The 13,741-nt window shown below is 38.6% G+C and overlaps 1 protein-coding gene across 1 annotated transcript; it reads right to left on the bottom strand.

The window, feature by feature from the left end:
- Positions 1–5,272: 5,272 nt before the first annotated feature.
- On the bottom strand, positions 5,273–12,683 carry mrpl15 (mitochondrial ribosomal protein L15). The gene is made up of 5 exons (XM_062993111.1): positions 12,523–12,683; positions 9,480–9,637; positions 9,189–9,354; positions 5,777–5,900; positions 5,273–5,681 (listed from the first exon to the last, which is right to left on the bottom strand). Exons 1-5 carry the CDS (start codon positions 12,625–12,627, stop codon positions 5,344–5,346), a joined length of 891 nt encoding a protein of 296 aa, XP_062849181.1. The 5' UTR covers positions 12,628–12,683; the 3' UTR covers positions 5,273–5,343.
- Between the last annotated feature and the right edge of the window lie 1,058 nt (positions 12,684–13,741).

Below are 13,741 nucleotides of genomic sequence, written 5' to 3'. Positions count from 1 at the left end.
TCATTGTCTGTTCTACCATAGCTTTATCCAATTTAGTTGCGGCGGGTAAGATTCACACACACTTTTACCTTGGTGGACTTTAGTATCGCTGCACAGTGGCTCGGTGAGGAGCACTGTCAACACAGCAAGAAGGTCCTGGGTTCAATGCCCAGGTTGGGCGGTCTGAGTCTTTCTGTGTGGAGTTTGCATGTTCTCCCTGTTTCTGCATGGGAGCTCTGGTTTCCTCCCACAGTCCAAAAACTGAATTGGAGATACTAAATTACATGGCTGTGTTTGACATTAAACTTGTAAACTGATGAATCTTGAATGTAATAGTATCAAAAGCAAACCCACGCAAGTTGCACGTGGAGAACACGCAAACTCCACACAGAAAAAAACCTGGGCCACTCCACCTGGGAATTAAACCCAGGGCCTCTTTGCTGTCAGGTTACAGTGCTATCCACCAAGTCACTGTGCCATTCAGTGCATATATGACAGTGTAAATCACAAACCTCTAAGGGTCCCACCTGCAAGTTATAAAAAGCTATTGTATAGTAAAACTATAGAGAAAAAAAAGAATCTAAATATAGCACAATGAGCTACGAATGTACGATCTTAATGTTAAGACATAGGGCAGTAGACATTCAGGGATTAAGAAAGTGAACCGTGGATTAGAAGGTTGAGGTTTAAACCGCCACTACTGGGTAGTTGGCCCACTACAAGGCCTTTAACCCCTAGTTGTTTTGTCCTGTCTCATTTGTATGTTGATTCGGGTAAAAGTTTAAATAACTGTAAACGTTCAGTGTCTTGGCTGAAATTTTATTGCAATATATCATAAATGCTAACCTTTTAGGAAATCATACACTTAATTATTAGTAATTTAACCCAGTGTAGTGCTCTTTGAGGCACTTCTCTGCATGACCAGATGTTTTCAGACCAGTGCACTTTAAAATGAGCTTTAGTGATTATTTGAATTAATAAGCTTTCTTTAGACACAATGCATGACAACATAAAATCACTATAGGATTTTTTTTATTAATCTATGATGGAAAAGTTAAGAACATTTCTCCTCTAGTTCACATACTTGCAGCCACACACACACACACACACACGCACACACACACACACATACACACACACACACACAAAAACATGTGCTTCCTTTGATAAAGTCAGCACAGACGGAGGCTGTGTCACTTGCTACAATATCTGTGAGCCTATGCTATATATAGACTGCATAGTTGGGTAGAAAATTGTGTGAGCTATGTGATTGCTTTACAGACAAAATGTATTAACACCAAACTACCAGAATAAGCATAAAATACAGTTTTTGAATGATCACGTTTATTGAAGGACAAACGTTATTCAAAACCTGGCCCTGTGTGAAGAATTGCCTCATTCATTACTACCAATTAGACTTGACACCCAGGTTTATTTACTGCCTGTCCTAATCAATCTAAACATCAATTAATTAACATCATAAATAGGACTAAAAGGATCACAATCAGTACAAAATGCTGCGATTTCTATCTAGAATATTTTTAAATGGACTTTCTTTTACATTATGTATATAAGGAATCTGAGGCTTGAAAGGCGCAGCGGCCTAGCCCACCACCACTGGCAGTCAAGTTCAAATCTTAGCGGTGCTAATGGCCGGCCGGACGTCTACACAGACATGACTGTGTGTGTATTGTGTATTGTGTATGAAGGGGTGGACAGCCGACGCCGTGTGCTGAATGGCCACCCTGACCATGGTATTTCTGCCCTCACCAAGTGTTTCCTGGTAGAATGGGACCCACAACGAGCCTGATCAGGTTTATAAAAATTAAATAGAAAAAAAATCATTGTAAATCATTTTGAACTCATTGTCTATTTTATTTATTTAGGATTTTAACATCATGTTTTACAGACTGTGGTTACATTCACGACAGGACAGGTAGTTAGTGGTTACACAAGATTCATCAGTTCACAAGTTTCATGTCAAACACAGTCATGGGCAATTTAGTGTCTCCAATTCACCTCACTTGCACATATTTGGACTGTGGGCAGAAACCGGAGCTCTTGGAGGAAAGCCAGGCAGACACTGGGAGAACATGCAAACTCCACACAGAAAGGACCCAGGACTCCCACCTAAGGATCGAACCCAGGACCTTCTTGCTGTGAGGTGACAGTGCTACCCACTGAGCCACCGTGCCACCCCCCTTGTCCATTTTAAACGTGTTATTGAAGTATTAAATATGATAGTAACTTTATTTCTTACTCCATGGACAAAGGCACATTTGATGTCTGATTCTCATCGAAGTGAAAAGATATGAATAGACAACTGATAAAATAATTAGCCTGATCCAATAATTTGTTAAAATAAAATATAAAAAATAGCTGCTTATTGTCTAACTTCCCCCTGACATTCAAATAAAATGTTAAGAATGCATGGGGATGTTTATAAGCGATCATAGCTGTCTGTAGGAAAATATTCAGGAAATGTCTGGTCGCAGTAACTTTGATGTGATGGAATAAGCTGAACATTAGAAAAGAATCACTATGTGTTTTATTAGTCTTTACTCTTTGCCGCACTATTATTTTTTTCCTGTAGCAGCTCATGGAGAAGTGGCGCTGCTGCCCGGATACAGCTGTAGGTGACTTATGCTTGGTTCACGGGCGCTTTGACTGCTTGCTTTTAACATAGACGCAGAACAGAGGCAAGAAAAACGCAGCTGGTTCCTGTTTTCAGACCCTAAAGCTCCCATTTTTCCTCCTGTTTCCCGCTCACCTGCTTTACTTGATACACATTTCTTCTAATAGTCTCTACACCAGCTACCATGCCACCTTAAGTTCCACAAAGGAAAACATGTAGGAATTCTTATAAGCGAGTGATGCAGTTTAAGGGTCATTCCTGAGATTGGGTGCCTTTTGAACCTTAAAACGTTTTGAAAATGAAACACTGTTTTTATTTGTTTTTCATGTTTTATTATAAAAAGGACATGTTATACTTTTCCAAACTAATATTAGTTAAGCTCAAGTACACAAACTGTAGGTTTTATTTTTATGCAGTCTCTGACCCAGAATGTCCACCCTGTTACGGACAAATGCATAACTGTTGTGTTTCAGCTGCACTTAAGGCCATTCTGTAAAGGATGCACACATAACAATATTTGTTTTATTATTATAACCAAACTGAATAATAAAGCTATATAAATTACAATTATAATATGCACATCATATACACTGTGATGTCCACCCTGTTACGTATTAGATTGTAACAGGGTGGACCATAACAGCGTGGACATTCTGACATAAAATTAGCCATTAGCTAGCGAGTGAGCAAAACCATGCTAGCATAAAAGTGAGTTCAGACAAAGATTCTCTGCTTTTTAGTGTGATTATTTTTAAATAACAAGGTGGACATGTTATGGTTGACCGTATAAGACTTTTAGGATAAAATGTGGAGAAAACAACATTAATATGAGGAGTTTAATAAGCCACTCATCTTCCACCGTTGTTTTCCCTGCAAAAGATCATGTGAACTCCAGGAAATGATGTCAGTATGTAAAACAGTTCTTCATTTTAAGAGACAATAGTAAGAAATAACAGGGTGGACAGGAACTTGAGGGACGTGTGAAAAACCCTTATAATCAGCAATAAAATCAAACTCATAAAGAAAAAAAAATACAAGGTTTAGAGGGACTTAAGCAAAACCTTTTAAACAGTATTGAAAGACAGATATTTTCATGATTAAACCTCATATATCCATCACTAAATCAGAATGTACATCACTGGGGACATGGGAAAACCTCTGCTATATAAGAGATTAAAACAGTATGTATACAGTCATTTTGTTTTGGGGGGTAGAAAACATTGTGTTTAGTATTTGAAAGTGTTAATTATTTCAGTAAGATTAAAATGGTATTGTTTAAAATGTACTTAATAAATACAAATCAGTACTGAGGACACAAAAGGCACCGAATTGTAGGAATGACCCTTAATTTAAAGAGCACTAGCTTAAACAGAAACATCTATCTACTAAATTAAAGGTGCACTGGCCAGTATTGTACATTGTTCCAACTACTAAAATAGCATGGTGATTGCTAGAAAACAACAAACAAGAACCATTAAAACAATTTGATCAAAGCAATTGCATCATAGGCTGAGAAAATGATGCTGCACATTACATTGTTCTGGTTGGACTCGTTGTTTACATTATTTCTGCTTTGCAACGTTATAGACATGCCTCTAACCACCCTACATAACCAAAACAACATGACATACAAACTGTCAGCATTGGGTAGAGCAGGTAATGGGGGAAACACATTGTTTCACATTGTTTGTAATTTTGCTAAATTGCTAAGCTACATTTACACTTTCGGCATTTAGCAGACGCCTTTATCCAAAGCGACTTACATTACAGTTACAGTATACAGTCTGAGCAATTAAGGACCTTGCTCAAAGGCCCAACAGCAGCAACCTGGCAGTGGTGGGGCTTAAACCAGCGACCCTCCGATTACAAGTCCGGTACCTTATCCACTAGGCTAAGGTTTGCCACGTAAGCTTCCTAATGATTTATTTACAAAAAAAAAAAAAAGAAATGCAACAAAGGCTAACAATGTCCCTGACCTTAATTATTTATTAGTTTTCACATGGATCATGTAAAATTTTCAATGAAAACTTTAACACATTAATAACAGTTGGCAGCAAAATCTAGGACCTATTTACACACATATCAGGATCTTATCTTGATATGGTTTATACACATAAAACACATGCTGTTATATTTATCACTTTAGTTCAAACCACTCAATGGACACATCTTAGACCTAAAATGTAAAAACTTACTCATAAAAACACACAACAAAAAAAACCCAGCTTAACCTATTTAGTTGTAACGCATGTGATCCATGAATGTTGGTGCCTTTAGGGATTTTAAACTTGCCAAGGAAAAAAATTATTACAAATAAAAATAAAACTGGTACAAAACAAAAGCTGGTGGTCACATGCAATGAGCCAATCCAACAAGTTAAAGAACGGTCAGTGGAAGCCTCATTTGTGTAAATGCAATGAGCATGAATTAAGCAGGTCTGTTTGTCCTTAATGGAACAGTAAAGCAATGCCTCAGGTAACCTCTGCTTGTTTTTTTTGTTTTTTAAACATTTTATACAAGTGCACTTGCAAATTTGCAACCTTGACATAATGGAGAAGCCACCATCATACTTTCATTACAGTCATCATACTTTCATTACAGACTTCATTGTGTCATTAAGTTGTTTCTGGTCATAATCATCACACCAGTCAAACCATAAACCATTAAGTCATGATTTATTTATTATGTACGAAACAATAATACATATGTACACAAAAAAACATTGAATTTTAGGAACCATAATATCTCAATACATCCTCATCAGTGGGTTTGAGGATTTTCTTTTCAGCTAAATTGACCACCCAGCCTGGTGACAAACCAAAAAAGATCTGTCTTGGGTCCTTCCGTTCTGCTAACATTTTGCACGCTGTTTCCACCGAGATGTCTGGTAACGTGTAGCCGTATTTCTTTGCCAGTGCAAGTCGTGCTGCCTTGATGTCCTCAGGATCAGCAAGATAACCGCGGTTATTAGCGTTTGTGTAGTAGGGAAGAATATCTTCACCAGGAAGCATTCGCTTGGGAATGGGCTGGCCGGACATGAAGAACGGTACTGGCTTGACAAGGATTTCTGCAGCAGACATGCAAATGTTTAGTGTGATTAACAGACAAAATAAAAACCTTTTAACATGTTTCACAGTGAATTACGAAAACATGTGTACTCACGTAAGCTGCGAGGGTCATAGTAGCTGGTTGTGATTACACCACCGTTGCATTCCACAGCAGCAATGACAGCTTCAGAAGCAATCTGAACCTCCAAATTTACTTTAGCACAGAATATATCAGCTCCCTTAAAAAGACACACAAGGTTAACTCAGAAAGCAGTGTGCAACAAGAACATGAAAAGTTATTGACTGCCTCCCTCTGCTGGACTATCTGACTCATTTAACTTGGTTAGGAATACTAACTACTACTACTGTAATTTAGACCAGCCTTTCTCAACCGGGGTGTCTGGCTTCGTCAGGGGTGCCGTCAAAAATATTCTGACGTTACTGATATTGAAAATGAAATAAATTTAAAATACAAAAAAGTCAACTTATCATGAAAATGTAGACCATTAGCCGCCTCGAACATCAAAACTTGTCTCACACGCCCTTTTCCCCATGCTACAACGTTAACGCGGGTTGCGTGCGTTGCCTATAGTGATGAGTCGTTCGCGAACGATCCGATTCTTTTGAACGGCTCTTTAAAATGAACAAAAGGAACCGAGTCGCGCCTCTGGGAGCCGTTATAATACATATTTCTGTGCTGTTCTTATCGGCTGTAATTCAACCATTCTGCTTCCATCAGTAGAGGGAATTAATCAGTCATAATAAGAGCTGTGTATTATCAAAATTCAAATCACTTTCAGTATCGCGGGGAGAGCAAGCGACACACACACACACACACACACACACACACACACACACACACACACACACACACACACACACACACACACACACAGAGAGACACAGAGAGAGAGAGAGGTAATTACCTAATTAATGTAAATATTATCATTTTTATTGTTATTTTGCACTGTTTTTATTAATATTTTATTCTATTTTATATTTTTGCACATGTATCTGTTTTGTATATATATATTTTTTTTATTGTTATTTGTATTATTTCTCTCTAACTTGCTTTGGCAATACGAATGTCCTTATTTGTCATGCCTATAAAGATTTTTTTGAGTTTAAGTTTGAGAGCTGTAACCGAGCTACAGAAAAAACATGCAGACAATGAGCAGTGCTAGTGGTATAATGACAAATAATTGAGAAATAAACTATAAACTTGTTTAATGATGTTAAATCTGATTAATTCATGGCGCATATGTTTTAAAGCAGAAACAAACACAGGCTCATCTCTGCACAAGAGATAATTTTTCTGAAACTTAATGCAATACAACCACAGTACGTCTCTTCCCTGTAGTGTTTTTGTGTGTTAGCAGTCCGAGGGATGCAGACTACAAAAACTGATACAGGCACTTATTTAGTTCATGTATAAACATACACTATATGGACAAAAGTATTGGGACACTCCTAATTGTTAAATTAATATTGAATTGTAATAAATCCAATTTTGCAGCAACAGTTTAGGGAAGGTCCTTTCCTGTTCCAGTATGAATGGGTCCTTGTGCACAAAGTGGCCTGCACAGAGCCCTAACCTCAGTGAGGTACATGTTCCATTGATGTTTTAATGCAGGTTTACCTCAGCTGATTCTTTTTAACATAGTAATAAAGCATTTTTGGTGCATGGGCACCCTGACTGGTCTGTGGCTAAGAAGCTCCATACGCAACAAACTGTGATGCACTGTGTATTCTGACACCTTTCTATCAGAACCAGCATTAACTTCTTCAGCAATTTGAGCTACAGTAGCTTGTGTGTTGGATCAGACCATATGGGCCAGCCTTCGCTCCTCACGTGCATCAATGAGCCCTGGTCACCGGTTTACCACTGTTCCTTGCTTAAACCTCTTTTGATAGATACTGACCACAGCAAACCAGGATCACCCCACAAGAACTGCAGTTTTGGAGATGCTCTGACCCAGTCGTCTAGCCATCGGAATTTGGCCCTTGTCAAACTCACTCAAATCCTTACACTTGTACATTTTTCCTGCTTCTAACACATCAACTTTGAGGATAAATGTTCACTTGCTGCCTAATATATCCCACCCACTAACAGGTGCCGTGATGAAGAGATAATCAGTGTTATTCACTTCACCTGTCAGTGGTTATAATGTTATACCTGGTCGGTGTTAGGGGTGGGTTTATAAAATCGATTTTTCGATTTTAATCGATCTTTATTTGAACGATCCGATATCGATTCATATAAATGCGAGATCGATTTTTTTAAATACGCCCCTTTTTACGGTGCACACGGAAATCTATTACTATTGTTACCCCCTTTAATTTCGCGTGACCAGCCACTGTTTTTTCATGCAACGAGATCTGACCTGCACATCAGTTTAGCATGGCAGAAGCTCAAGTTATGACCACTACACAACTTTTTGCACTGATTTTCGCTCGGCGATGGGTCGGTGCTGGATTCGGGAGGAACTCTGTGTTCGCTCTGCGATCAAAACTCGGCTCTCAATCAATGTGAGAAACAGCGAGGGGAAACACAGGGGAGAGGTTGGAAACAGGTGGTGGAGCGCAATATAGTTTCTATCAGAATACATCAGCACACGCGAGATCGTTCTCTACAAAACAAAATATTTATTAACCTCCAACTCACTACAGAACGATCCATGCTGCTCGTGTTGCCAAATCCACTCAGATTCATTTATTTCATCAGCGCACAAACTTTGATTGCTCGCTACTTGTTGATGTGCATGTTTGGACGTGGTATCATTAAACCTTTCATCACTTCTCACGTGTGTTTTCGTGACAAAACGTAGTTTTGGAGACCAGAGAAGCTCGCCTGTGATTCCCCCTGGTGATAGATGGTGTAGTGTAAAACTCCCCATCGCCGATCAGTCGTGTAGTGTGAACATTACAGTGACCACGTGTTAATCAGAGTGTCGTGTAGTGTAAACTTGGCATAAGCTGTACAACAGCCAGGTGTATGTTTACATTACATTTACAATGTTGTAGCATGTCAGACAAATGGAAGAAAACAGTAACATTAATTTTTTATTATTATTTCATTTGTCTGACATGCTACAACATTGTAAATGTAATGTAAACATACACCTGGCTGTTGAATGTTACTGTTTTCTGTTTTGGATTAATTATTTATGTAAACAAAATACACAAATATTTTTAATAATGAGTTTTCTTTGTACAATTATCACATTCGTTCTCTGAACATTTGTACATATGTAAACAAAACCTGTTAATGTAACTCAAATATGCCTAAATGTGTTGAATCGAAATTGGATCGAAAATCGAATCGAAAATCGAAGATCGAATCGAATCGGGACCTGGTGAATCGGAATCGAATCGATCCAGGAAATTGGTGGCGATACCCAGCCCTAGTCAGTGTATTGTTGTATTTTGTTCACATGAACACTAGCAAAATAAAAGTACACAAACTCAACTAATGCTTTTCAGTACCATCCCCTTTTAAACGTTACAAGCACACTTTTTGTACATACCTCCTCTACGAGTTGTACACCATAGTCCCGTTTGAGTGGCTGAATGGTAATTCCTCTGCCGTTAACCAGCTGTGTGAGGTCTATCGGCTGGGAAGGGTCCACACGACCGAGATCTATTAAATACTGCAACCTCCGTAGAGTTAGTGGTGGGTACTGCGGCCGACGGCTAAACACAAACACACAACCGGTTTACTTTTAAAGCGAGAAAGACAGTGGGATAGCAAGAGGACTATACACAGTTTTTGATAAACCCTAGGCGCAGGCAGTAAGTAGTGTAGATAGCTTTCCCACCTGTGTCCCTCATTGTAGCCATATTTAGGAATTAGCAGGTAGAACGGGGTCTGTCCTCCCTCAAAGCCAAGGCGGGGGCGGTTTCCACGCTGCCGTTCACCTTTGTGACCCCGTCCGCTCTTATTCCCTCCATGCAAGCCACGGCCCCGCCGCTTTTCCTGTAGGTCACAGACATTCAACAAGTTTGTTACGCACAAGTTTGTTTGTGTATAAGCATAAAATACTAAAATACAAACTTTATTTCCAGAACGGTTGAATGTTCTGTAAAATGCAATTAAAATCTGTCATATGTTCATTCTCTTCAATCTTTATTTAACTAATTAAAAGAAAAGATTTTTTTATTGATCAACTTCATTGTATTTTGTAAAAATAAACGTATTTAGACTTTGATGCCTGTTACAAACTCCAAAAAAGTTGAGGCAGAATAAGAGGGAAAAGCAGGTGAACTGGTAACATGCGAGGGAATCATGATTGGTTATAAAAAGGAAGATCCACCATAGCAGCAGTCTGTACAAATAATGACGACTCATGGCTCACCGCTTTGTGCCAAACTTAATGAGAGAATTGTCAATCAATTCAAAAAGAACAATGTAATAGTGCATATGGTATAACATTGTAAAAAGATGTAGGGAATCTGGGAAGATCTTGGTCTAAGAAGGGCATTTGTGGAAACCACAGTTAAATGTGCGTGACCTTTAATCCCTCAGACAGCATTGCATGAGGAACTGTCAATGCTATAAGTGCAACTGCTATACACAATGAGAAAGCACATTATTACTGTGCAAAAATGATCCCAAGTTTCCCAAGCCCAAGCACACTGCAGATGTCCAAGGTTCAGCTTGTTTTTGAGACAAACAAATGTTGAGTAATCTGTGCCAAATATAAAAAGGACCATCCAGACTGTAATCAGTGAAAGGTGCAAAATCCACTATGTCGTAATATGGGGGGTGCATCAGTGCCCATTGCACCAAGTGACCTGCATACGTATGACGGTACCACTGATGCTGAAATTTATTGGAATTTTAGAGACACATGCTGCCATCAAAGTGAGATATTTTGCTGCAAAGTCCATGATTATGTTAGCAAGACTTCAGACACAGAATGTGTGTGCTTGACTGGCCTGTCCAGATCTGTCTCCTATTAAAAATGTATCATGCAGCATGAAAAGGAGAATTAGACTATGACTGTTAGACCACAGACTGTTGAGGAATGGACGAAAATCCAATTGCAAACTGCAACAATTTGTGTCCTCAGATCCCAAGTCTTATTAATAGTGTGATGAAACACACCTGATGTGTCTCTGTACCAACTTTTTTAGTGTGTGTTGCAGGCATCACATTTAAAATGTGTTTAATCTTTTCTTTCTTTTTTAATAAGTCAAGATTCAAGAGAACTAACAAATCCCAGATTTTTTTTTTTTATTGCATCTTAGAAAATGCCCCAACTTTTCTGGACATTTATGTATAAAACCTGAACAGATCTTTCAAAAGAGGAATTAGATAGATCTATATATTAATGATCACTGTTCATTGTACACCGATCAGCCATAACATTAAAACCACCTCCTTGTTTCTACACACACTGTTCATTTTATCAGCTCCACTTACCATATAGAAGCACTTTGTAGTTCTACAATTACTGACTGTAGACCATCTGTTTCTCTGCATGCTTTTTTAACCCCCTTTCATGCTGTTCTTCAATGGTCAGGACTCTCCCAGGACCACTACAGAGTAGGTATTATTTAGGTGGTGGGTCTGACACTGGTGTGACACTGACATGGTGGTGGTGTGTTAGTGTGTGTTGTGCTGGTATATGTGAATCAGACACAGCAGCGCTGATGGAGTTTTTAAACACCTCACTGTCACTGCTGGACTGAGAATAGTCCACTGACCAAAAATATATGCAGACAAAAGCACCCCATGGGTAGCGTTCTGTGACCACTGATGAAGGTCTAGAAGATGACCAACTCAAACAGCAGCAACAGATGAGCGATCGTCTCTGACTTTACACCTACAAGGTGGAACAACTAGGTAGGAGTGTTTAATAAAGTTGACAGTAAGTGGACATAGTATATAAAAACTCCAGCAGCACTGCTGTGTCTGATCCACTCATACCAGCACAATGCACACTAACACACCACCCCCATGTCAGTGTCACTGCAAAGCTGAGAATGATCCACCACCTAAATAATACCTGCTCAGTGGTGGTCCTGTGGGGGTCCTGAGTCCTGACCATTGAAGAACAGAGTAAAAGCAGGTTAAAAAGTATGTAGAGAAATAGATGGACTACAGTCAGTTATTGTAGAACTACCAAGTGCTTCTAGCACAAGGAGATGGTTTTAATGTTATCGCTGATCAGTGTATATGCAGATTTATCCTACTAAACAAAAAATGAATAATCATATGTCACTATAACTATTATGTTGGGGGGTGCAACATTTTTTATTGCAACTCTGCTCATAAGTGCATTATGTATTAGTCCACTGTTTAAATTAATTTAAAATTAAAATAACTTATTATTAAAGGAAGTTATAAAAGGAAAAACAATTAAATAGTTCTATAAAATTATATGCAGCAAATTAATCTTCAATTAAAATACATATTGATAGCAGACATTGCAATACTCAGTGGTACCTAGTACTTATACTCTTTCCCCTTTAGTGTATACAGTGCAGTTACAGATGATGAATAAATTAAGATTAATATACAAATAATATTAACTGTCACAAAAAATATGGAAAATGCATTACTGATCATGTTTGATACTGCTTATTTGGTAATTCAGTGATTTAGTAAATGACCCATACAAACAGCAAACTAGCTTTAACTTACAGAAACTCTCTGTAAAGTCACTAACAAGCACGTTAGGCAATAATGTTGATAATTAAAGCTTTGCACGTAACTAAACACAGTAATTATTTCCCACCATCCAGATTCTACAGCTTCTTAAAGCCTGAACTGAATCTGGAGCTGCTGGTAAGAGCTCGCAGGCTAACCTGCTCCTCTCAGCTAGATGAGCTTATTTACACAAAATCATGACTTACATTTTTCCTTGCACCAGGATTTGGTCGAAGGTTAGCTAGAGTAATCCGCGGTAAATTCCTCACAATGTCCAGAGATTTTCCGCCGGTGGTTTTAGACACAGACATATTTGTTAGTGTTCATTAACCTTCAAAGATCAGTGTCATGTTGGTACAGCACGTGGTACAGCGCACCGGAAAAACATCAAGCACCGCCAGGAAGTTCAGCAGTAGTCTTGTGTACTAATAACAGCGTTCACAATTCCAAAGTTATTTCAGCCATATATCAATATAACACAATAAATAACTTAACAAGATAAATATATAATATAAATTAAAAGAAAATAATGAGTAGACACGTTTCTAATAAAATACTATCACTGCATTATTAGATACTTTCTATAAATCACTGTAACAATAGAACCAGACCAATAACAGAAATCATTAACTACAATTAATTTATATATACACTGTCTAACTGATCAGCCGTCCATTTCATCAGCTCCACTTACCATATAGAAGCACTTTGTAGTTCTACAATTACTGACTGTAGTCCATCTGTTTCTCTACATATCTTTTTAGCCTGCTTTCACCCTGTTCTTCAATGGTCAGGACCCCCACAGAGCAGGTATTATTCAGGTGGTGGATGATTCTCAGCACTGCAGTGGCAGTGACACTGACATGGTGGTGGTGTGTTAGTGTGTGTTGTGCTTCTATGAGTGGATAAGAAACAGCAGCGCTGCTGGACTTTTTAAATACCGTGTCCACTCACTGTCCACAGACACTCCTACCTAGTTGGTCCACCTTGTAGATGTAAAGTCAGAGACGATCTCTCATCTGTTGATGCTGTTTGAGTTGGTCATCTTCTAGACCTTCATCAGTGGTCACAGGACGCTGCCTATGGGGCGCTGTTGGCTGGATATTTTTTGTTGGTGGAATATTCTCAGTCCAGCAGTGACAGTGAGGTGTTTAAAAACTCCATTAGCGCTGCTGTGTCTGATCCACTCACACACACTAACACACCACCACCAGCATGAAAGGGGGCTTACAAAGCATGCAGAAAAACAGATGGACTACAGTCAGTAACTGTAGAACTACAAAGTGCTTCTATAAGGTTAGTGGAGCTGATAACATGGACAATGTGTGTAGAAACAAGAAGGTGGTTTTAATGTTATGGCTGATCGGTGTATAAACCATTAACATAATAACAAGACACATTCTAAAAAAGATACATCATTTAAAC

Source organism: Trichomycterus rosablanca, chromosome 4 (genome assembly GCF_030014385.1).
Source record: "Trichomycterus rosablanca isolate fTriRos1 chromosome 4, fTriRos1.hap1, whole genome shotgun sequence".
Lineage (NCBI taxonomy): Eukaryota > Metazoa > Chordata > Actinopteri > Siluriformes > Trichomycteridae > Trichomycterus > Trichomycterus rosablanca.
This window is presented reverse-complemented; position numbering and strand designations above follow the sequence as displayed.

Excerpts from the sequence above, each read along its gene's own strand:
- mrpl15 (XM_062993111.1), bottom strand. The coding sequence starts at position 12,627 with ATGTCTGTGTCTAAAACCACCGGCGGAAAATCTCTGGACATTGTGAGG. Across the intron at positions 5,901-9,188 it reads GTGTACAACTCGTAGAGGAG|GGAGCTGATATATTCTGTGC; the intron begins GTATGTACAAAA and ends TGTCTTTTTAAG. Across the intron at positions 5,682-5,776 it reads CTATGACCCTCGCAGCTTAC|AAATCCTTGTCAAGCCAGTA; the intron begins GTGAGTACACAT and ends TGTCTGCTGCAG.